Source organism: Drosophila mauritiana, chromosome 3L (genome assembly GCF_004382145.1).
Source record: "Drosophila mauritiana strain mau12 chromosome 3L, ASM438214v1, whole genome shotgun sequence".
Lineage (NCBI taxonomy): Eukaryota > Metazoa > Arthropoda > Insecta > Diptera > Drosophilidae > Drosophila > Drosophila mauritiana.
Genome location: NC_046669.1, coordinates 10,888,661 through 10,912,464, shown reverse-complemented (window position 1 = coordinate 10,912,464; position 23,804 = coordinate 10,888,661). Strand labels below are relative to the sequence as shown.

Genomic DNA, 23,804 nt, shown 5'->3' with positions numbered 1-23,804 from the left:
TTCTACCTCTCTTCTGCCTTCCCATCGCATGCGATGCACTCGTTAGGAAATACACTGGAAAAAATAGTAGAGTAAATTATTTAATTTATGAATATTTAACAAAGAAAATCACTTATTATGCTTATATTATATAAATATATATTATTATAAATATATTATAAATTATATCTTTACTTCCAGAACTACACTGAAAAAAATAGTAGAGTAAATTATTTAATTTATGAGTATTTAACATTTCTAAGCCAAAGAAAATCACTTGTTATGCTTATATTATATAATTATATATATTATTAGAAATATATTATAAATTATATCCTTATAGCTCTAAGAACTTACTTTCAGAAAGCCTAAGAAGATTACTTGTTATGCTTATATTATATAATTATATATATTATTATAAAGATATTATATATTATATCTTTATATCTCTAATAACTTACATCATTATAATACATTCTATACATTTTTTAATTCATATACTTAAATTAGCATCTAAAATTAATACTCTCGGTATAATAAATAATAATAAATAATAATCATATTAATACATCTATTTTTTAGGAATTTTAAGAAAGTAAATTAGATTGGATTATTTAAAGTTACTTTAGATATAATACTTCAAAAGATATAACAAACATTTGACATGTATCTTTCGTGTTAATTCAAAACAGGTATGCATGCTCATATATTATTATAATTAAAATATATTATAATCCAGACCTCTCCCGATTTCTCTCAGTGTCGGTCCAGAGAATAAGCCCGGCACCGGCTGACACTTGGACATGGGAAGCGGTCCGGGGGCGTCCGAAATCGATTTCTGCGCTACCTACCTGCCTGCCAGCTTGGACTCGGGATGGATGTGGATGTGGATGTTGGTGGTTATGGTTCTGAGCCCGGTGTATTGGCATTAGTCTTTTGGTCGCAGGGCCGGGTGTTACCTGTTACCAAGCTAATGGCCAGCAGACCGCGCGACCAACATAAATCCATAAAAACATGAAAAGGAAAACGAGCGAGAGAAAATAATTAAATTGCAATTATGTGCAAACAATTCCAAATCCGGACGATTCGGAAAAAGTTAATTACACGACAATAAAGCGCAGAAGAACGGGAATGGATATATGGCCAAGGTGTATGGTGAGTAAGTAACTGGCCACTGGTTACCTGCCCACACCGCATCGCATCACCCATCACATCCGCAGGCTGATTGGCTGCGACTCTTTGGCTGACTTGAGCTGACATTAATGGGTATTTGAATGCGGCTTCTGGGCGCTTTAATCGGCTGACCGGACCGGACCGGACCGCACTGGACTGGACCGAACGGACGGACGGACTGCGTCTTATGTCTCCAGTGACACGTCGTCGTCCGCATTACAATATCGTTAGCGTGGACCGAGCCTTGACTGCGGATGATCGCAATTTGCTGATTTCGCGACTGCAGCAACTCATCAGCGACGGTACTCAACCTCATATCATCCAGTGGTCAGTCGGTCCTCCGATCTCGTGTCTCCGCTAATGAAGACCGACGGACGGATTAGTTATGGCCTTATGATAAATTGGTCTGATCCAATTGTCTGCTCGTTGGGCAGTCATCGAATTAGTGACAACATCGGATGGCAGTAACAACTTTCGCCACAGATCTCAATCAGTGGCGTAGCGATTAAATGGAATTTAATGACCCATGATTGCCACATCGGTTTCTTCTCGCACTGAGTGATTCTTGAGTGAGTTGGTTTCTTTTTTGGCTGGAAGAGGTTATCGTCGGGTGGTAGAGGTATTGATTGATCGTCTGTTTGATTAGGTCATCCGGCTTAGGATATTTTGATTTTAGTTACAGCGGATGACTATATCAGGTAGACAGGTAGGGATGTATATCACAAAAATATCACAAACTAATCAGAAGACTTCTATATAAATAACTATATGTGTTATGAGGTATATATATTCATTTGAACTTTATTTCTTTAAATTCGTAAGGCAACACACAACAGCAATATAATTATGTTGCTTCAAAGTTGGTTATATAGTTTGTGCTATAAAACAAAAACCCATATTTAACATAATCTCGTAAAACGCCAAAGGTAGCCAGTAAAAACTCCTTTGAGGATATATCATTACAGCGCCCAAATGAAAAAAGGGTTTCCCTGCAACCTTGGACACATTATCTGGTTAAACTTATTAACCCCTGGGCCGCAAAACTTTAATTAGTTAACCCTGTGCCCGCTGGAAGCTCGGAATGCGAGTATGGTAAATCAGGTTGATGAGTGACTGACTGGCTGACTGACCGACGGACAGTCCGGTGGCTCCCGGTTCACGGAGTTCGGACAAGTTTAATTAGATCTGCATATGCAATGAGGACTCGGAGGGTTCGTTCCGGTAAACAGGTTAACGAACTGCCGGAACGGACAAGTGGCCAGCAGTTTGCGTTTGGCGGCGAAAGGATGCGCTGTCTGGGGATTCTGATTGTGGCTTACATATCCCTGGCGTTGGCCACGTCAATTCCCATTCCCATTGCCAACGATTCACCACTCGGTGGCTACGAGATGCATCTGAAAATATTGCTACAGAAAATCCTGTGGGTGGCCAATGTGAAGAGATGCATTGCCGTCATCACAGATGATCTGCATTATCCCATATACGATCGAATATTTTTCGAATCCGTGGGTCGACGAGTAATACCCTTCTTTGTGATGCGAACCAATGAAAGTGAGGATCTGCAGCGACCTTCCAAACAAGTTGAACTCTTTGTTAAGGCCATCAAAACCAGTGATTGTGAACTGAATGTAATCACCATACTAAATGGCTGGCAGGTGCAACGATTTCTTGGCTATATATACGATAATAGATCTTTGAATATGCAGAAAAAGTTTGTATTATTATACGATTCGCGACTTTTTGAGAGCTATATGATTCACCTATGGAGCGTTTTTATAGGTGCCATTTTCCTCAAAAGGCAGCTAGACAACAAGTGTGTGAACTATTCAATACCCCTTAAATATGGTTTTTAAATTTGATAATTATTTTTGAAAGGTATACCATTTCTACCATAGCCTTTCCGGGCATTTTGAGTGGCGTTTTGGTAATGAAAAATATGGTTAATTGGGAGCTGGGAAAAGCTGTGAATGGAAGGATTCTATTTGCGGACAAAACAAGCAACTTATTCGGTAGTTACTATATATTAAATAGTTTTAATTTTATTTAAAATATAATTAAATCTTGCAGGAACCCCGTTGCCAGTGGCCATTTCCGAGCACGTGCCCATGGTTCTATGGGCAAATGCAACCCAGAGATTCCAAGGAGTCGAGGTTGAGATTATGAATGCCCTGGGCAAGGCACTAAACTTCAAGCCCGTTTACTACAAGCCCAATCAAACGGAGAACATGGACTGGGAGCTGGATGGAAGTGGTAATCCGGATGGATATGGACAGAATGGGACACACATTGACTCGATGCTTGTGGATGAGGTGGTAAGTGGGGCTTAAAACGAGTCCTTGGAATGTGCTTAGGATATGTCATTACCGAAACTGTTGACTTATTAAAATTTTAATCTGGACAGGCTGCGCACAGTGCCAGCTTTGCCATTGGGGACTTGCATCTGTTCCAGGTGTACCTAAAATTGGTGGAGCTAAGTGCGCCGCATAATTTCGAATGCCTGACCTTTCTCACACCGGAATCCTCGACGGACAACTCCTGGCAGACCTTCATCCTGCCTTTTAGCGCTGGAATGTGGGCGGGTGTTCTGCTCTCCCTGTTCGTGGTGGGCACTGTTTTTTATGCCATTAGTTTTTTGAACGCCATTATCAACGGGAATGTGTCCTCTGAGTTTTTTCGTTGCCTGCGACCCAATCGCAGCGTGCCCATGGATCCAAAGATCTATCGTCGCATTAGTTTTCGCATCGCCATCAGTCGCTATCGTCCATCTAAAGGAGATCGGATGCCCAGGGATCTTTTCGATGGCTATGCCAACTGCATCCTGCTCACGTATAGTATGCTCCTATATGTGGCTCTACCACGAATGCCACGAAATTGGCCCCTGAGGGTTCTCACTGGTTGGTACTGGATCTACTGCATCCTCTTGGTGGCCACATATAGGGCCAGCTTCACTGCCATTTTGGCGAATCCAGCTGCCAGGTAAGCATTTATCATATTTGTATCTTCTTGAGTTATATCAGATATAATTTATTAACTATTGATCATAGGGTTACTATAGACACACTGGAGGATCTGCTGCGATCTCATATACCGCCATCTGCCGGAGCAAATGAGAACAGGCAGTTTTTCCTGGATGCCAATGATGAGGTTGCTCGAAAAGTTGGCGAAAAGATGCAGGTGGTCGGCTACAGCGATGATTTGGTAAGTCTAAAGTATTGAATTAATCAATATCATAACAATTCTAGAGAATTAATACAATAACTTACTTATAACACTGATTAGACCATTCATTTTCGATTTCAAGCATTCAGAACTAGGGAAAATCGTATAAACTTGCATGATTTATAACCGCTCTTGTTATCAACGTTTTTGTAGCAATGAACTTTATACCACCAGATAGAAAAACAAAAACCAGTTCCAACTTGTTTCCAACGACTAATATCTTATCTATGTGATAAGCGTATTTGGAAACATTTTTAATTTAACGGTATTAATTCATCAAGTTGGCAAAATAATCTAGTGTGATATGAAAAGTATTCCGGCGACTTAATGGCTTTGTGGGGATAACATTGTTTTGCATTTGAAAGAGGGTCATGGTTATTTGGTTTTAGTAGGACCAAGTCTAATTCTAAATATGTTTGTTTTAAGTTTTTACTTTAAATTTTTAAATTTTTTTATTATTTATTTTCGTAGACCTCTCGCATAGCCAAAGGTCAGTGCGCCTACTATGACAACGAGTTCTATCTGCGCTACTTACGAGTGGCGGACGAATCCGGATCAGCTCTCCACATCATGAGGGAATGTGTGCTCCATATGCCCGTAGTGCTGGCCATGGAGAAGAACTCGGCTCTAAAGCCACGGGTAGATGCCTCCATTCAACATCTGGCGGAGGGTGGTCAGTATGGAGTATTTGAATTCTGTATCAATCTCATTTGCCATCTTCCACAGGTCTGATAGCCAAGTGGCTCAAGGATGCCATAGAGCATCTGCCGGCGGAGGCACTTGCTCAACAGGAGGCCCTCATGAATATTCAAAAATTCTGGAGCTCTTTTGTGGCCTTGTTGATTGGTTACGTAATCTCGTTGCTAACGCTACTCGCTGAAAGATGGCATTTCAAGCACATCGTTATGAAGCATCCCATGTATGATGTGTACAATCCAAGCTTGTATTATAATTTTAAGCGAATATATCCGCAGCATTGAACTCAAGATTGCTGCCTAGAAATATATCTATATATCTTTTTTGCACATCACTTTGAAAACATTCCATGCCATCGCCCTAAGTACATAATCTCAAGTACTGCAAGTTGTCAATCGAGCACAAGATTCCATAAAGTAATGATATATGCACACACATGCCCAATATTTATAATGACAAATGTATCTGGGATACTTGAGTACTGAAGTCTTCATTGACGTACTGAGAAGAAATGGAGGGGCCTTGGCAAATGCGATCGATGGATATATAGTGCCATTTATCACGAGGAGCCAAGTGGCCTCAAGTACCAGTGGCAATGTGGTGGTGGTGAATAAATTCAAGAGTCTCAAGCGATTCCTTCAATCACTTTTCGTAAATACTGATTTGCATTGTTTATGAGTTAATGCACATTAGGCATTATTTGTTTATGGCCATATCACAAATCCTGAGAAAGTTGAAATGATAAAAGCCCATAAATAAAGCCATTCTTAAGTGCCAAACTAAACCCCAAAAACACACAAAAATTCTATATAAAAACCGAAAATCCCCTCGAGAATTGGAAAACTCACGGGCACTTCAAAACATTTTTTGAATGGCAACGGAAATTAAAATTCGAAATTTTCATGTGATGAGGTAGCCAGCCAGAAACCAGACGTGCTAAGTAATGCACAATCCAAAGGTTAATAACAATCATAATAATTAATAGGCTTTTGTTTGGCCATCTCTTTAGAAGTTTTCCATATCTCTTTTTCCACGTTTTTGAGGTGAGGCAAAAGAAAATGGCTTATTTATTTACGGAATTAACAAATCATTCTGGCCATTCTGTCTAATAATATTTTATAACTCTTAAAGGTGTTGCTGAAATCTGTTGAAAATTTCCACAAAATGTGTAATTTTTTGTAAAGCACTTACACAGTTTATCCTAATTGATTTAATTACAAAATTCTTTCTGGCCATTGGAAAAATTATGACCACGGATTCTGGCTTGCAGGAAAACTAAAAAATCCATTTATTTATTACCCAAACTGCATAAATATTTAATAGCATTTGTTTACAGATTGCGAAGTGTACTTTTTCCACCGTGAAATTGTTTCGTTTTGTTTTTCTTTATGGAAAATATTTATGGCAGTTGTGTTTGTTTTGTTTCAGCTCAAACTTGTTGTGTACATTCCTATTTCATATAATTTCATTAGTTTTGCTTCATTTTATTGTGCTTTTTGTTGGCTCCCTTCCCCTCCTCACAAGTTTTTTTTTTATATGCAGTGACCAATATGGATTAAAATTTAGCTGCATGACGCACTAAAAAAAAAGAATGGCTTAAAACAAATAATGGGGAGAAAAATTCCGATTCACTTTTCCTCCAATTTCAGCAAATAAACCAAGAACTTTTGTAACTCCAAATGGGTCTGATGTCCATTTAACAATACTCATTTACAGTGCGACGCCGATATAAAGAACTACATTTTACCACTTTGTATTCCCAAATTTTCAAATAACCGAAAAAATCACTAGAAAACTTCAAATATCAAAAAAAAAAAAAACACTACGTTTCTACATTATTATATTCATATTCAACGATATAAAAATGTATCAACAATCTGACAATGTATTGAATAAATGTTGTTTTGTTTTTAATTTATTATTTTTATATCTTTCATGTTGATTCGATTTCAAAGTCAACATTTTTTTGAATTGTTTTGGTTGCGTTTTCAGTGTTATACGAAACCTAATTGACGTTTCCTTTTTATTCCCAACCAAACAACTTTTTCGCTGGAGAAACGCCCACACTTCATTCTGACATTCCGCATATAACAATATTGTTTGTTTTCGTTTTGTAATTAAAATTATTATTCAAATATTGTGTCGGCATATTACAAATTCCACTTTCGTACTTTGTTTACTTTCATCGAAAATATCCATACATATACTCGTATCCATCGCATTTGTTACACATAAACCTTGAATTCAATTAGACCTATGGATAATATTTAAGATTCCAGTTAGCTGATCTAATATATATATATCTAATATGCATGGACCGAATCTAAAAAAAAATAATCCGAAAATTAATAAATTAAAACTGATAGAGAGAAAGCAGGATTGCGTTTTCATATAAAGTCTGCGATTTTTCATTATAATTTTGGCATTCCTCATAATCTCATTCAAATTTATTAGAGGACGTTGAACCACAAAATATTTTTAATCCAAACAACACTTTTGTTTCTTCAAATTTGTTTATTTTTCTCATCGTTTATTTTGGTTTATCTAAAATTATTGGAGAAATAAAATAACAAGAAATAGGACACAATACAAAACACAATTCATTCATCTCGCTTCAAATCCTAAAATATACAATTTTAAAAACGTTTTAGACGGTTAAATCCTAGTTTTCTTGCGTTACAATTTTGTTATTTTAAAATACATGTTTATTTTAAATAATCATTTTTAAAAACGTGTCAACTGCTTCTGAATTTTTAGTTGGACATTTGCTGTTTAGAAAAGAAGTCTTTGTTTATAGTATATTGTCTATTGCTTAAGCTGACTTGGGCATTTGTAGTTATTGTTTAGAAAAGCAGCTGCAAGAATACAATTGTTTTTAAAAATTAACTAAAATCCAGCGAGCAATTTGTTTGTTTGCAATTATGGACACCGACACCACTGCACGACATTTAATCGTATTCGGTTTGCTTGAAACAATAACTAATTTAACAATTTAGTTTGTTTAAAAGCGAATACCACATATGCTCCTTTTACATATTACTAAGCTAGTCTGTATAAGAAATACTCGGCTAGTGTATTGTATGCATATATAAAACTAGACAGTATCATAATTTGTTATGTAAGCTACCTTCCATCGTGTGTTTGCATATATGTATATAAAAACCTACAGACATGAGTTTAATGAGTAACTACAAATTCTTACCAAAAACAAACTAAAATCGTGTTTGGGGCAAAGAAAGAGCCGATCTCGAAGGCTTTCAATTTTAGCTCAGATTACAAAACAATTCAATTCCTCTTGGTCAGTTTTACCGATGTTTTGGGTAAGCAATTCTTAAAATTACATTGTTTCGTTTAGCACTTGATTGCAGTCATTTCAAACTCTTCACAAAGCCTAGGACACATCTGAGTATTTTTCCATATAATATTAAAGTTATTTGCACCAAAGTCGACAATGCTAGAATATCTATTCAAAGCATATTTATATTTCATTTATAAAGTTACGTTTGTACAATTTTAGAAATCCTTCAAGCTTTTGCAACTTATTTTTGGAAACAATCGTTTGTTTGTCGAATATAACTCATGAAATTAATATTTCAGCAATAAGATACATTTTAAACATAAAAAAAAACTTGGACCAATCTGAAGTGAGTAACATTTTTACTTAGCGTGTTCAGTTTATTGCATTATTCGATGATCTTCTGTTTTCAAAATACAAAACTTCATTTAAATAGTTCGAACAAGCCAAGGGAAAATCATGTCGGTATTTCGCTTTATCAATCGCTAAGAAATACAATATGTTATACATATATATATAGAGTTATGTATATATCGAATTATTTATCACTGTTGCTGGTTTGTGTTTTGTTTAGTTGCCTAGTTGTCTACTGTGCGCCCTGAACTGCAGCCTCTCCAGATTCCGTTTCGAAAACATCGTCGGATTCCTGGCCAACGTAGTCAATATCCTCATCGCCGTGCTCCTCATCGTTTTCATCGTAGTCATCGGGATATTCACCATACTCGGAGGATTCACCAAGCGTCCAGGCGTCGTTTTCCACGGAGTTTCGAGGACTGTAGCTGTTGCCTCCGCTCGTGATGGTCATATTGTTGGCTGGGCGCAGTACACTGTGTATGGAGAACTTAAGTTAATACTTCATTCGCATGGGGGGCGTTAAGGATTATTTTGAATAAATGCACAATTCGGAATGCAATCAATTTGAATGGCATGTGAAGTGTGTTCTTTCTCGATCTCAGGTGATTTTTATACTAGCGAGTTCTAAGAAAGCGTTTAATAGTTGTCTATGTGTTAGCTTGGTCTACTGACTGACTTTTGTGTGGTTAGCGGGTTTCGGGGTTAGGTGGGTTAGATTAGTTAGGTTTGTTAAGGAGTGGCATGTTGAATGCGATGTTAGGTTAGGCAATAAACGGGACAAACATTTGTACACTTGAGAACTAACTAATAATGTTTGGTTAAATGGTTGGTTAAGTAGTTTTGGGTTGCAGCAATTTACAGAATAATGAAGATTTTTTCGAAGTTGCCAGAGCAAACGGAGGATTTTACAATTTGGAAAGAATCGGAAATTGCAAATTGGGGTTCAATAACCAATTGATTCAGTGATAGTATAAAAAATCGTAATTAATGACAACGAGCAATCTAAAGTTAGGTAAAATATAACATCTTAAAGAAGCATATTAATTGAAACAGGAACCTTAAACTTTCGGTAGACTAAAGTTAAAGTTATCATTAATCTTCCCATATTTAATACGATATTTTCATAGAACACTTTAATCAATGGTTTATCACCTCATTTTCAATTTCTCTGATGCGCTACTAATGCAAATTTAGTAAGGAATGCACCCAAAATGATTATGTTTCGTAATCACAATGAGGAGACCTTTAAATGTTTTATGAAGTTAGAATTGATGCGGTTAGTTTTTCAATCTTCGAGAGCATTTTATTGGTCGAATTCGTTGCTCAGCCAAATAAAAACCAAATGAAGCCGCACAAGACAAAGTAACTAACGAACTGACGAACAAACAAATTGGTCGAGACAATTGCACAACGGCGAACAACAACGAAATGATTGAGTTGTATGCATAAATATTTAACAATAATACTACGACATTTTTGATAAAGATTGCTCTATTACATTGGCAAATGATAGCCGCACATTTGGCTTCGGGTTGGCTGTCGTTACTAAACATTTCATTCTAGTTGTCGTTGCATTGGAAAATCGTTTCTTTTTTCTGTGTGGATACTACGCGAGTTAGATCCGTTCTCAAAATGATCGTTGTTCGATTCGATTCGATTCGGCGATTGTATCTGACACTAGATTTGGATTCTAGTGATACAATCTGCTGCTGCCGCTGCTGCTTGCACCATGTTAGATCGTGTGGCATGTTTTTGTAGTGGAAAGTATTTGGTTTTCTTTTTTGGGTTTCGTGGAAAGATAGTCAACTGAATGTTTAGTGGTAGGTTGATGGCTCAAAAATCGGTAACTAGCACACCATCCGTTGGTCATAACTGTCCACGGCGGTAGTGGGAGCGTGATGGTCTACCGATGGTTATTGGATTGTTTTCGTTGTGTTGATAGGTAGTGTTGGTGTTTGTTGTGTGTTGGGGTGTACAGAAATTAAAAGAGAAGAAATCAATTAGCAAAATCATAAGTACAGAATGCGCAGGATCATTTACGACATAGTTCCTATACATCCGATTTTACTGAGCGGTGTTGCGTTACAAATTCAATACTGAACTCGTCACTTGGCCACTACTTATGTAAGTACAAATTAGGAAAAAATTATAAGTTTCATCTAGAAGTGAGTCATGAGAGATAGTTGAATTATTGCTAAAATAGTTGTCTATTTCCAGAACGCACCTTTACCTCTAGCCGCGAGATTACCCACAACCTTAAGCTAATAAAAGAACCAAAGTAAAGGATATAAATCAAATTCAGATAATTGAAAGTATGTTAAAAATAATTACAAAATAGTATGCTAAAATTTAGACCTCTACGGCCTAATCTTGTATATAACAACTATTTAAAGAGCTTATATATTTAAGTTGATCTACTGTAATCTAAGAGGATGAGACTTTTGAGAACCTATTGGAATATTTAGCTTTACATTTATAAGAAAACGTAATTATTTCATTAAGTAATACCTTCTAAAGGAACTCCTCAATGGAGAATAGTAACGATCTGTCAAAAAATGTAAATATTTTACTGGTAAAGACTGTGGAACCTTTTTACTTAACAATTTTTCATTTAAGTTTAGGGCCTTGCTTTGCTGTTCTTATAAAGTACATATTTGTAACGATGTCTATTAATAACTATAGATCTATTATCTGAGGGTTAAACACAAGGAAAGTCACCTAAAGCGGTCTATTTATCAAAAAAACTTTGGCAAGTAATGCCCATATAATTTACCTTTCGAAAGGTATTTCATCAACGTCATCGTTGATCTGTCGCTGAGCTTCGTTTTGGGCACGCCGCGCTTCCTCCTTCTTGCGGCGATCCTCGGCTGCTGCCTTCATGGGATCATAGGTAGATCGACGCTTCCACATGGCCATTTCAGCCTCCTTTTGCTTGTTCACTATTTAAATAGAAATTAATTTTTAGCAAATTATTTGAAATGGGAATGCATGTGGGCATGTTAGCTTACCTGACGCATCGCGACGAATTGCAGACGAGTTTCGTGATCCTGGATTTCCGACACCCAGCGACGTTGTGCTGGTGTTCATCGCGGAGGCAGCACTGCGCACACTCCGATTGCTGGCTCGCGTTCCCTCGCCGCGACTCAGACCCATGGATGAGGCACTGGGACTTCGTTTCATTTGATCTGCCGGCTTCAGAGTGCTCTTGGCATCGTTCTTACGCAAAAAGTTATTGGATTGCGCCGACTTGTACTTGGAAATGTCCATGTATTTGGGCTGCACGCGCTGATCCCTCGGATTGGAGGTGACACCAGCATTGGCTGTTTGGAGCAGCTGCTTCTTAGCATTGGCCAGAGAACTGGGCACCTGCTGTGCCAGTCGACTGAGACTCGTCTCCCTGGGCATTGATTGACGGGCGACTCGATTACCCGATCCTGGTGCTGCCCTGGGAGCGCTCTTGATTCCCCGGCGAGGCATTTCGGGAGTATTGGGGCAGGCCACCAAGCCAGCACCGCTTTGTGCCATGCTCAGCTTTCCCGCTGGGGCTGAGGTTGGTTTGGCCGGCGCCTGTGTTCCAGCCACCCTCTGTTTGCTCCTCTCGATCCGCATCAGCAGTGCCTTGTTCATGCGCGTGTTACTTAGCGGCACGGCGCCCTGATCTTCGTGGTTCTCCGCAGCCTCCTCCTCCTCGTTGCTGGAGTAGTAAGCGCCAGTAGTGCCCATTTCATCCTCATCGTTTATATAATACTGCAACTCGTTGTCATAGTCGCTGTAAGCCTGCTCAAAATTGTTGCTGCTGGCGGATTTCTTTAGCTGCTGCTGCTGGTGAACCGTGCTCAAGGCGTGGGCATGACGGGCAGCGGGCGGTGTGTAGAGGTTCTGGAAATTGGGACGCGCCTGACGCACTGGTGGCTGACCCTGCTGCTGCTGGAAGCTACTCGATCGACGCAGCGGCGACAAGGGGGCAGCTGCTGGCTCAACATGCTCCACTTCCTGGCCAGGATCATACTCCAGGGAGTTTTTGCGGCGCCGCAATTGCTTGAGTAGATACTCGCCACTGGTGAGCAGCTGCAGCTGCGCCTCATTGATGCTGCTGGTCATGAGCGCTCGATGGAGCGGAGATCGTCTATAGCCACCGCCTGCTCCGGCACCCATTCCCGATTCCAGACTATGCTGCGGACTGCTCTGTGCCGGGGACTTAACCGAACTTCTGCGCGAAAGTGACTGCTGGAGATTACTAATGGCCGCAGCCGTTTGCTCCAAGTATGCATCCGTTGCCGGGCGCGAGCGACTGGCACTGCGCGCACGTCCCAGCGTGTGCAGCGGCGAGGGTATCTTGCTGGGACTCTTTGGTGGCTTGTAACCTGGTTCCAGCACCTGGCCACCTCCACCACCGCCATGGCTGCACAGCGCCGGATCGCTGGCGTAGTCACAGTCGCCCAGTAGGCGATACCGCTCCGCCAGATTGCGATTGAGCTTGGCTGCCGCCGCATACTGCCGCTGCTGGTTGTACAAACTGAGGCTGTCGTCCGTCAAGGAATCGCCACCCGTGTCGGAGCAATTATAGCTGCGCGTCATTAGTTGCTGGAAATTAAAGAAAAGAATATTAGTAAATTTAATTGTAATGCATCAGTAGTTATTATTTTATTACAAATTAAGCCTATAAAAGTGAGCTTCATTTATTTCTTCAATTGTTATGCATGGGTTTATGTCCTAGCTATGATATTCTTTACATCGAGTATATTTTACATCATATGTAAGGCAAATGTAAAATGTAAGATGTATTACAAACTTTTGGAAATTTTAGCTCAACTTAACTTTGTCCTCAAATTTATCTCACAAAATCGATTCTTTAAATTAATGCAACTAAAATTTCGAACAATAACTTTAATTTTATATAAAAATCTCACATTGTTGTTATCCATTTGATCACTGTGATGAATCATTTTAGCAATCTAATCTGTTAATAGGATGAGATAAACAATGCCAGCTAAATAGCACAACGTCACTTGAACTTAGCAAATATGGCTTATTATTTGTTAAATCACATTTCTAATGACTGCTTCTACTTCTTAAAGAGATTGATACAAACGAAACTGTGTTATAGAACTTAATCTTTTATACATTCTTATCTATATTCTATAAAAAAAAACATATTTATCCTCCGTTGAATTTTTAGGGTGACTCATTCAGCAAACTAGCCAGACAAGATTGTGCCAATGAAATGGGATTTTCCATAAATGAACTTATCAAAGAAGCTCGCCCGAAATCCGCTGCAAAACCGGTTGACTGGCTCACCTGTGCCTGCGCTTGTGCCTGCTGCTGTTGCTGCTGCTTCCGGCGAGCGGCGCTCGTGCCGCTCACATCCTGCGCCAGGCTCCTTGCACGCGCATTGCGCGCCCACTCCTGGATCCAATCCTGCTTGGTCTGCGCCGTCTGCAGCAGTGCGGCCTCCGAGCTCTGCGTGGGCGTGGTGGGTGTATCCGGCAACTGGTGCTGCTGATTGTTGCTGGTGGTGAACACATTCAGTCGGTACTCGGCCTTCTGGCGATCGGTGGCCGATCCGGACAAGGCCTGCGTGTGCCTAAGTTTAGCCTCATTGCTCACATACTCGGAGCTGTCGATCTGCGAGGTGGACAAGCTGTGCGAGTGTCGACTGAGCTTCGGATGGGTATCCAAGGCGCGCTGTTTGGCCAGCACTCCACTGGTGGTCACACTGGTAAAGCAACCCATATCCGCCGCCGGCGACGGGGGAGTTGGAGGCGACAGGGGAACCTGCTGACGCAGCACGCGACTCTTGAGTTGATCCAGATAGGCACCTGCGGAAAAATAAACGATAATCAATGTGTGCTCAATTAAGGAAACTCATTGAACTCTGTTCACACAACATCATCAAACGTAAATTACAACATTATATTATACTATGTTAATACTTTTATCAGTTTCCTGACCTGTGGAACTCCTCTGTGCTGGCAGTTGCTGTGGCAGCTGTTCTTGCAGCGGCGTTTCGTGGTAGTAGTTGACCTCGAGGACATTGCTGCCCCGACTGGACTTAACTGGCAATTGCTTGGGTCGCTGCTTGGCGGCCGCCTCCTTCAAATTTCTATCGATGTTCATGAGATCCTTCTGCTCCTCCGTATAGTTGTCCCCGTCGAGGGTGTAGGTGCCTGCCTCGCTGACTGCATCGTTCTCGGCCGACGGTTTGCCATCCGCTAGCGGTGGCTGTGGACACAGCATTTCCACCTGGCGCAGGGCCAGCTGCATGGCGGTGGAGCGAGGTGTGAACTGATTGGCCGTGCGGTTGGCCACCATGTTGGAGGTGCCCTTGGTCGCCGCCGGCGGAGGTGGCAGTTTCGAGCGACTAGCGGGTCTGGGCGCAGGTGCTGCAACAGCTTCGCTTGCGTTGGCCGAGCTCCTGGGCGACCAACTGTGCCGCTTGGAGGCATCTCGCACCCGGGAGGCGCTACGATCCCGCACTCGCATCTTCACCTGCACCGGTGGCGCCTGTTCGCTGCTGGGCGTGGCCGCCGTCAGGGAGGAGACATCGTCCGCCATGCTGCTGCCAGCATCCAAACTGCTCCGCTGCGACTGCCGTCCGCTGTTCGATGTGGCCGTCGTGTTGTCCTTCTCCGTCTCCAGCTTGGACATGGAGGCACCGCGCTTGTGACGATTCTGGAAACGCTCCATCATGTTCTTGTAGCGCGCCGCCTGTGCCGCAGAATCGTTCTCGGAGGCATCGAAATGATCAATGGTGAAGGCCAGCGATGCCTTCGTGGCTGTGTTCGACTCGCTCGAGTTCTCCTCCTCATCAGCCGCCGACTTATGATTGGAGTTGCTGCCGTTGCTGTTGCCTGGCGGAGTGCCATGTTGCTGGTTCGCTCTGCTTTGTGCCGCAGCTGCTGCAATGGAATAGAAAAGAAAAGAAGCAAACAGACATACAATTAAATTAGCATTTATTTACAGTTAATATTATTATTTTTATTATTAGCGTTTAAGCGGTGAAAACGAAACTAAGCTGCTAGCTGCTCGCGTAAATTAAACTGAACTCAACTGAAGTGGCAAGCGGACGAGCAATGGAGATGGATGAAGTGCAGCAAAACGAAGGAATTCAGGAGCGGATCAGAGGTAATGCGGTGTAAATTATGTATATTTAGTAGTAAGAAATTAATCTACATAAGTTTTCCAAATATGAACAGGTCCAATTAGTAAGTTTTAGTAAGCCTCAAATATTGGACCACAAATTAACATCTGTGTTCTGGATATCCCAGCTTCGAGACAAATAAGGAAGAAGGCAATCAACCTGCATCCCGGATGATAATCTCGAGTTGTACAAATGGCGCATTCCCTGAATTTCACCCGATTCAAGGGCCCCGAAACGCCCACCTGCAGCCGGGGGAAATCCATCACCGCTTCCGCCAGCCGATTTCTATACATTTCCGCGGCCAAAGTACGGGCAAAAAGAAAATCAAACAATTTGCTTTCAGCTCTGCCACGCGAAGTGGCACAAGCACATACAACCATCTAGGGGGCCGCCTCTCAGAATCGTGATCTATGGATGGGTAGCTTCCACACGTACTCTATATAAGGCAGTCGGTTGCCCGGCAAGTGAAGGTTAGAGTTCGGTGATTTCGGTCAATTGCAGGTTCTTTTACCCACTATATGCTATGTAGTGGTATGTGGTATGGGGCGTTTGTTCCACTGGGCAGACCCACAAAACTTTTACGCTCTGCCAAACTTTGCTGGCCGTGGAACTTCCGTTTCGCTTGCCATTAAAATATATTTCAAATACCTTATCCATATTCACCATAGATCTCACAGCCTTATTTTGCACGAGTTTTCGGTCACGAAGCAACACATATACCATATATATACATTCTTTGGTAACCATTTATATTAGTATGCAGATGGGCAATTAAATGGGGAGTCAAGGTGATAATGTATCATCATTAGCTTTGGTTTGAAATTAAAAGAAGATATATGAATTCGAATAGCTTGCAAATAATACAGCCAAGTAATTACTAGTTAAGCATTTCTAATTAATGTTTTTCATCTTGTGCAGCGCTGCTCAAAATTACTGTGCTCAAATGGACAATATTTTTGTTGTACTAACAGACAACATTTTCCGGATTAAGTTTTTATTGGCACAAATTAACTTGTTACTGTAATTGTATCTCAAAACAAGATTCTCAGATATCAACCTCAGATGCAAGTGCTCTAATCGAAATCATAAAGGGAAATGCATAATTTCTTTGTTCTCAATTTCCCACAAACTTGGCTAATATTTCTTATTTATATCTCATACTTATTCTATTTCAAAATATTTCCTATTTCTTAAACATTTTTAAACCTAATATAATAATAATACTTTGTGAAACTGCGAAGCATCTTAAGCATCTATTGTCATCAGGTCTTAAAGTTAAATGATCTATTGTTTATAGTAAATAGAGCACAAATGGTTTAGGAACCTTATATTAACTAAAATAGATCTAATAGTTAGATAGCTAGTTAGTTAGGCAGTAAAGTTCTAAGTTGGCCAGAACCACATTATTCGCTTGTTGGATCACAAAATTTGCAATCTAATTTAGCAGGAAGTATATGGCAATCGTCGATAGACAATAGACCGCTATTGGTAACAACTGACTAACGGTAATTACGCTGCCCACTGTGCATGGCCATAAAAAATAAAAATGTCTTCTATCGAGTTATCGTTCAGCACAACCCCCCTCCCCAACCCTTTTGCGATCCACACTGCCGCGTTTTTTATAAGTCGCCGCATTTGCAATGGGCCAACAATTGAAAACTGTTGGCACAACACACAAATGTCGGGTATTATTGCCATTATTATTACTGTTGCCCATTGCCGTGGAATAGACCGTGTGTCGAGTAGTAGTGCTCGTTTAAAAGTCTTTTGTTTGCTCCTATTTGTTGGCCGTTGTGTAGTCGCTTTTACTTTTCGCAATAAAAAAAGCAAAATAATGCTACATATATATTTTTTGTTTGTTTAATTTTTGTCGGTCAGCTAGCTAACTTCTATTGTTGTTGTTTTGGGAAAGTCTAGTATGGGAAATTGTGCGGCTGCCTGCTGATTTTTGATCATTTACGTTTTACTACCATTTTAACCATTTTTGGACTGGCAAATGTGCAGTCTAACATAATCGAGCGAATGCAAAACGGAAATTGATAAACAAATCTCTCAAGCTGCCCAATTGGTTTTCAATTAGCTTCGCTAATTGCATTTGCAGCTTACGTCATCAGCGATCAATTTGTTTATGAATTTTCGGTGTGTGGTCTTCGATTTCGGTTTGCCTTTCGATGGGGTCAGGTTCTCACATTTGAATAAATGTTATTAACAATTTATTTATACTTCTTAGCCGCTCGGCGACACCAGTGAAAGCCATCGCTGATGATCATCATTTGTCATCTGCGAATGAGGTCATCGACTGGCGGCCATTTGTTGTGTCTTGTTATCGGCGATTATTTCGATTTTACCGAGCATTTAAATATATACTTGAGAAGCAGAAAATTGGAAAGAAAATCGAGAAGAGTGGTTCAATGAGATTTTTGTTTTCCATTTTTGCCAGAAAGTAATCATCAGTATTTTTACATTCAAAAGCAAATTGAAGTACATTTGATCATGATCATCACAAAAAGTCTTGCGATTCAGTAGGAAAAATACTATTAGATTTTTAAAATTTATTTTTTGATACAAAATTGCTGAAATAGTTTAGAGACAGGTCTTCAAGAGCCTACAAATTGAATAATACAACTAATTGGGCGTGCCCAAATCATAATCAATTTGGGAACAAGGCCAAAACGAAGAGATTTGTTCCGAATCTGTTTGATTCTTGGCCGCTGGCCAAGAATTAATGCCACAAATTTTGATTTGATTGCTATGTGCGAATGGGAAACGCAAACAAAATGTAAGGAATTCATATTAACTCTATAAAATGGCACGTGACTGGGTGTTTACTTATAAACAATATACTTCTTATTCAATATTCCAGTTTAATCTGAAAGACCGCTGCAAAGTGTAACACTTTCGAATACCCTGCGGCATTTCAATATAATGAATCATTTAAGCTGGTGACATAATACCCTCTATTCGCCGAGTTGGTTTTTCATACCTTGGCACTCATTGTCAGCGGCACTTGAAATGAAACCTAAATTCCCAGGCCCGCGGACCCTCGATTTTCCCTTCACCATCAAGTGACGCGATTTGTTTTTCATAAATCTCCCATTTCTCAATGTTATTTTATCAGTTTTGATTTCAATTCGCGGCGCTTGCCAAATCTTACACAATTATAGCAGTCGCCGTCATTATCTCACACATTTTCATTCCTTGCACGCAACTCGTTGGCAAAATATACAAGCGAATACTCCAAAAAAAGTGAAGCAGATTTGCGTCCGAGTATCTGGAAGTGGTTGTGGATGACTCAGCTCCACAGCTGCGGGCGTTGATCGATCGGAGGTTACTGCGATCAGGCTCGCCAATATGGGGCAAAAGCATTTAATTGAAAACAAAGGATTGCAGGCAAGTCGATCGATGTAAATGTGAACAGAACTCGGTGCAGAAATATACGATTTGTATCTGTATCTGAACTACGAAAGTTGTTTACCTTTAACACATGCTTTGTCTGGAAATTCGCATCGAAAGCCATAATATTTAAAAACCCACTTTTGTCTGGTTAAACATACATTTGCATTTTGTATGGAATTTTGTGTTGTGCTGAGTTTTGGAATCAAGCCAAGTTAATAGGAAATTAGTTGCAACACTTGAGAAGCATTTAATGCCGAACAGATAAATCAATCAATGTTTTTGGACTTGTAAACATGCGATTAAAGAAAAAATAAACAGGCCTAGACTAACATTTTATATTGCTTCTATTTATAATTGTTGTTGAATGTTGTGCGTAACATTGTTGCACTAAAAATCACATGTGAAATCTATGAGCACATGCATCTAATTTATGTTGCATGTAACGAGAAACTAAAGTTTTAATTATAAAGTTATATATATTTATATTATATTTCGTGAAGTTCTTAATTGTCTTCTTGAATTAGTACCTAAATTTCCTAGCTTTTATCTGCTGCCATTATAAGAGGCATGAAAATAGAGCTTGAAATCATTGTTTCCGGGAATTCCGAATGGAGAAACACATATTCATTCAACTCCAGATTAGCAACTCCATAGTTTTGGTGTCACAGTACCATAAATATGAAATACCGCGCAGCTGATGTCACTTGCCGCTTTCGCAGGCTATTGATCCCGTTCCACTTTCTCGAAACCAGAATCGAGAACTTGCTTTTCAGCCAAACGCGGCCCACTGTGCCAAACCGAGGAGCAACAAACACCAACGAGGTGTGTTTGTGTGTGAGTGCCAGGCATGACTATTGCAATAAATATTTGCGCTTAGTCGTGGCCAGAGACTCGCACAAAATAACTTCATTAAAAATTCAAATTAACAAAGAAAAAAGCAAAGACAAGCCGCAACCTGGATCAACAAAAGCAAGAGCAACAAAAACCACCATGGCTAAATTAGCCATCAATTGTCGCCGGAGTTTGCGGTTGCCGCTGTATCTTTTACCAATACAGTCTAAATTATATAGCTTGGCCAAGATATTGCAATACCAAATAAATCCAATATAAGGATACCAAGTTTTTTAAGTTTAGAGTAAGTGTTAACAAAACGCCTGAATAGATTTCTCAGGTTAAAGATCTTTAAAAATACATACATGTCAATAATAGACTCTGTAGTTTGAATGTTAATCGTTTTCCGTTAATAAAAATCTACAACCCTATCATCAATAATCTGCAGAAAATATCATAGTCATCATAAATGTAAAGAGCTGAGTTTGTAAACCCAGATGAACCCACCACTTCATTATCAACATTATAACTAAAAATGAATTAAAATTTACAACATCATATGGCTTTAAAGTAGGAAACCCAAAGAGTGTAAGGTTTGCGGCAAGCATGGGATGAAATAAGCATCCATTTCAGGACTTTGTCTATTAAGGTGGTAACACTGTACATCTCCCTATTGCTCACCTTTCTCGGCCGGCGAAGGTGGCGGCTTGCCAAGACAGAACTTGCCGCAGGAGTCATCGATGGCTGCACCGAGGCCCACGAAGCCGGGATTCATGGGATTCCTGAGCTGAACATGTCGCGGGGAGGGTATGGGCGAGTTGGCCGAGGTCGTGCCATCTGGACTGTCAATGATTTCGGCGATTTTCTTGATATTTTCCGGTGTTGTGTCGGCCTTTTCGCGACCATCGCTGCTGTTGCCATCGTCATCGGCATATTGGCCGCGGCCAATGGACAAATTGTCGCGGCTCTTGACTTTGGATGAATCAGCTGATGGCGCCACGCCCCCCACAGCTGATTGGTGGGCGGCGACAGCTGTAGTTGCCGCCTCTGCTGCGCCATCCGATGATGATGTTGCTGCGGCCGATGTGGCCGTTGTTGCTGCTGCTGTCGTTGTGTCATTTGCGTATGATGTCATTTTAAGCCTTGGCTCGGTATAAATTTTGCAAAAAATCGGAATTTATTGTTGACTTAGAAGGTACACCTATTTTCGCCGCTTTTCCTTTGCCTACTTAGCTAATTAATTAGCGAGTCATTTCCACCTTTTCCGGCATTCGTTGCGTGTTGTCTACTACCTTTTTTTCCTACGCTTTCCACATCCTGCTGCGTTCTAAAGTTCTTTTTGTGCGTAAAGTGAATTCCAGTGGTTGGTTTTTTTACCTAGCGAATGGAGGTGTGAAAAGGACACTCAGTTGAAGTCGAAATAATAATTTTTAAGATAACTGTTCATTCATATTTTGAATAGAATGTTTCGAAAACTTTGAAACTTATTGATTTGTCACGTTAGAAACGTATCTATTGATTTTAAATCTATGTGGAGTACTTGAATTTTCGAAGCCTAAACAAAATAAAACTTCATGCAACTATTATTTTGACCGCAAGTGTAACTTTAAGAACTGAAACTCTTTTTATTATTTTCGTTTTAAGGATGCGTGATCACGCCCAAATGAAGACGGAAACACCGAGACACGTTGAATAGGTAAATGGCCAAGAGGTTTTCAATTGTGCGACGTGCGTTTTCCGATTGGACACTTGGATAACTTGTCGGGCATTTCCAAACGGATATAAATAGCCGAAAAGCAGAAAGGCAGATTCTTGGCTGCCTTTTCAAGGTTGCTTTTGTTGTGCTCGAGAATCTAATCGGATATTTTATTTTTACATTGAACACTTTTGGAGGAACCGAACACACACGCACAAACACACGCAAACGCACACAAAAGCGCAGACAGTTGCGGCCAACACATACACACTTTCAAGGGCAGGGTCCAATTGGACTTTTCACTTGCATTTCCCTTTCGTTTTTCACTTGTTCAACGGCTTTATATTCCGCTGTTCTTCTGGCATGTGATAATGAACTTTTCTTTATCTTTGTCTCGATTTTCCGATTCACGACACGCGCTCGCTTTTTCAACCCAACGCTTACTCACGGCAATTCAGTCGAGAATGAGCGTCGCAGGTGTGCGTTGTTAGCCTGGCCCAAACCAACAGTGACGTTGTGAGCGGGAGAGAGAGAGGGTAGTGTTGACCTCTGTTGGCTACAATTTTAGCGAATTAATAGCTAAGCTCTGACTTTTTAATTAATGAGCGTACTGCCTTAATCTTTAAAGCCTTTACAGGGTATAATAAAAATACACATAATTTTTAAACACAAAACTAGCATGAAGTTTTATTTTAATTTCTTTCGCTGACCAATGCTTCTTTTCGAATTTTAAAATTTGCAATGAGCTTCTTTTATGAGTTGCCAGATTTGGCTTGGAAATAGCTTAGTTTGCAGCACTACAACAAAGTGTATGGAGAGTAAGCAAACAGCTGGGAGTTGCCAGAGCAATTCAGGGTTGTCGCGTTAGCTTTATTAACCGAACTTTTCCTCCAAGCAACAAATAAAATGAATGTCTGCTTAAAAATAAATACAGCTGGCTCTCTAAGGTAAACACAACGCACGATTATGTGTTAAGTCGAGATATTTTTAGGCTATTAATGAACCGAAGACAATGAAAGAAAAAGGTGGCAGCCCTCCCCTTATTTATTTTTCTCTCGCTCTCTCTCATCGACTGTCTGCTCTCCGCATTGATTGTTTTGGCCTGGCCAGAAGCTAATTAACCCGTTGAATAACACAGAGCAGAACACAAAACACAATCGCATAATTCGCCGAATGAAGCGCTTTCTGCAGATTCACGCTTCACTGGCCACAAATATCCGCAGGCAGTGCACTCGACAGGTGGCCTTCAATGGGCGACGATGACGCTATTTTTAATTCGAACACTTGCGATCACTCTCGCTTTTCGCGCGAACAGGTGTATTCACACATATTCCATAAGAAGTTCACATAAATAGACTATAATTCGCATTAAAATTAAGTATTTAGGCTGGACAATTGTCAAATGGTCGAAACAATAACAATTGCCGCGCAAATGATAACAAGAGAGAGAGAGAGAGAGAGCAAGAATGCGCGTGTCTCTCACTTTTTGTATTGGCATTTACTCCACCAATTTTTTTTGTCTTCTCTTCCCTGAATTTGTGCACTTGTTTCGCTTTTGCATTTACTAGCATATTTTTCACATTTCACTAATTCTATAGCACTATTCTCTGCTCCACGAGCTGCTTTTTGCATTCGCACAAGAATTTGGTTTTAAAGTGTATTATTTACTTGCTGGATGAAGCAAAAAAAAAGCGACCTGGAATTGCAAACTTTTTCGTTTGTTGTGCCAATCAGACTGAGTGTGACCGTGCCTTAGAAACAGCATAAAAACTATCAATGTTAAGCTAGGGCTGGCAAAATTTAACGGCATTTAGATTTTTAAAAATTATATTTGTAAAAATTTATCATATTTACTCAATTAACATAATAAACATAACAATTTAAAAATATTACCTAACTTTTAATTAAATTTTTGATTAAATTATAGATTATAAATTTTTATTAACTATACCAATTTATTTTCCAAAAATTATTTAAATAATCAATAAGCCAAATAATTATTAAGATATTCTATTATTAAAGAA

At 40.0% G+C, this 23,804-nt stretch overlaps 2 protein-coding genes across 10 annotated transcripts; one reads left to right on the top strand and one right to left on the bottom strand.

Annotated features, from left to right (window-relative positions):
* The first annotated feature begins 926 nt into the window (after window positions 1-926).
* On the top strand, window positions 927-5,931 carry LOC117141288 (ionotropic receptor 21a). Of its 6 annotated transcripts, none has more exons than XM_033304659.1 (7): window positions 927-1,134; window positions 3,028-3,161; window positions 3,220-3,464; window positions 3,554-4,128; window positions 4,197-4,350; window positions 4,843-5,041; window positions 5,098-5,926. In XM_033304659.1, the coding sequence occupies exons 2-7, from the start codon at window positions 3,080-3,082 to the stop codon at window positions 5,349-5,351; spliced, it is 1,509 nt and encodes a 502-aa protein (XP_033160550.1). In that variant the 5' UTR covers window positions 927-1,134; window positions 3,028-3,079; the 3' UTR covers window positions 5,352-5,926. The 6 variants fall into 6 exon arrangements, with proteins under 6 accessions (XP_033160550.1, XP_033160549.1, XP_033160552.1 ...); XM_033304658.1 differs by having other exon boundaries at window positions 4,843-5,044; window positions 5,098-5,924; XM_033304663.1 differs by lacking the exon at window positions 927-1,134 and adding an exon at window positions 1,955-2,965 and having other exon boundaries at window positions 5,098-5,931.
* Window positions 5,932-8,707: 2,776 nt separating this feature from the next.
* Window positions 8,708-23,543, bottom strand: LOC117139469. Of its 4 annotated transcripts, none has more exons than XM_033301783.1 (7): window positions 23,449-23,542; window positions 20,766-21,461; window positions 14,668-15,615; window positions 14,015-14,535; window positions 11,725-13,300; window positions 11,490-11,655; window positions 8,708-9,189 (listed from the first exon to the last, which is right to left on the bottom strand). In XM_033301783.1, exons 2-7 carry the CDS (start codon window positions 21,217-21,219, stop codon window positions 8,949-8,951), a joined length of 3,906 nt encoding a protein of 1,301 aa, XP_033157674.1. In that variant the 5' UTR covers window positions 21,220-21,461; window positions 23,449-23,542; the 3' UTR covers window positions 8,708-8,948. The 4 variants fall into 4 exon arrangements, with proteins under 4 accessions (XP_033157674.1, XP_033157675.1, XP_033157676.1 ...); XM_033301784.1 differs by having other exon boundaries at window positions 14,668-15,612; XM_033301785.1 differs by lacking the exon at window positions 8,708-9,189 and adding an exon at window positions 10,494-10,619 and having other exon boundaries at window positions 23,449-23,543.
* Window positions 23,544-23,804: the final 261 nt, after the last annotated feature.

What these genes read in the sequence shown, in the direction of transcription:
- LOC117141288 (XM_033304662.1), top strand. Translation starts at nt 2,349, where the DNA reads ATGAGGACTCGGAGGGTTCGTTCCGGTAAACAGGTTAACGAACTGCCG. An exon ending in CGATGCTTGTGGATGAGGTG is followed by an intron (nt 3,465 to 3,553) that starts GTAAGTGGGGCT and finishes TAATCTGGACAG; the next exon opens with GCTGCGCACAGTGCCAGCTT. An exon ending in TTGGCGAATCCAGCTGCCAG is followed by an intron (nt 4,129 to 4,196) that starts GTAAGCATTTAT and finishes TATTGATCATAG; the next exon opens with GGTTACTATAGACACACTGG.
- LOC117139469 (XM_033301783.1), bottom strand. Translation starts at nt 21,219, where the DNA reads ATGACATCATACGCAAATGACACAACGACAGCAGCAGCAACAACGGCC. An exon ending in AGCACAGAGGAGTTCCACAG is followed by an intron (nt 14,536 to 14,667) that starts GTCAGGAAACTG and finishes ATTTTTCCGCAG; the next exon opens with GTGCCTATCTGGATCAACTC. An exon ending in AATTCGTCGCGATGCGTCAG is followed by an intron (nt 11,656 to 11,724) that starts GTAAGCTAACAT and finishes CTATTTAAATAG; the next exon opens with TGAACAAGCAAAAGGAGGCT.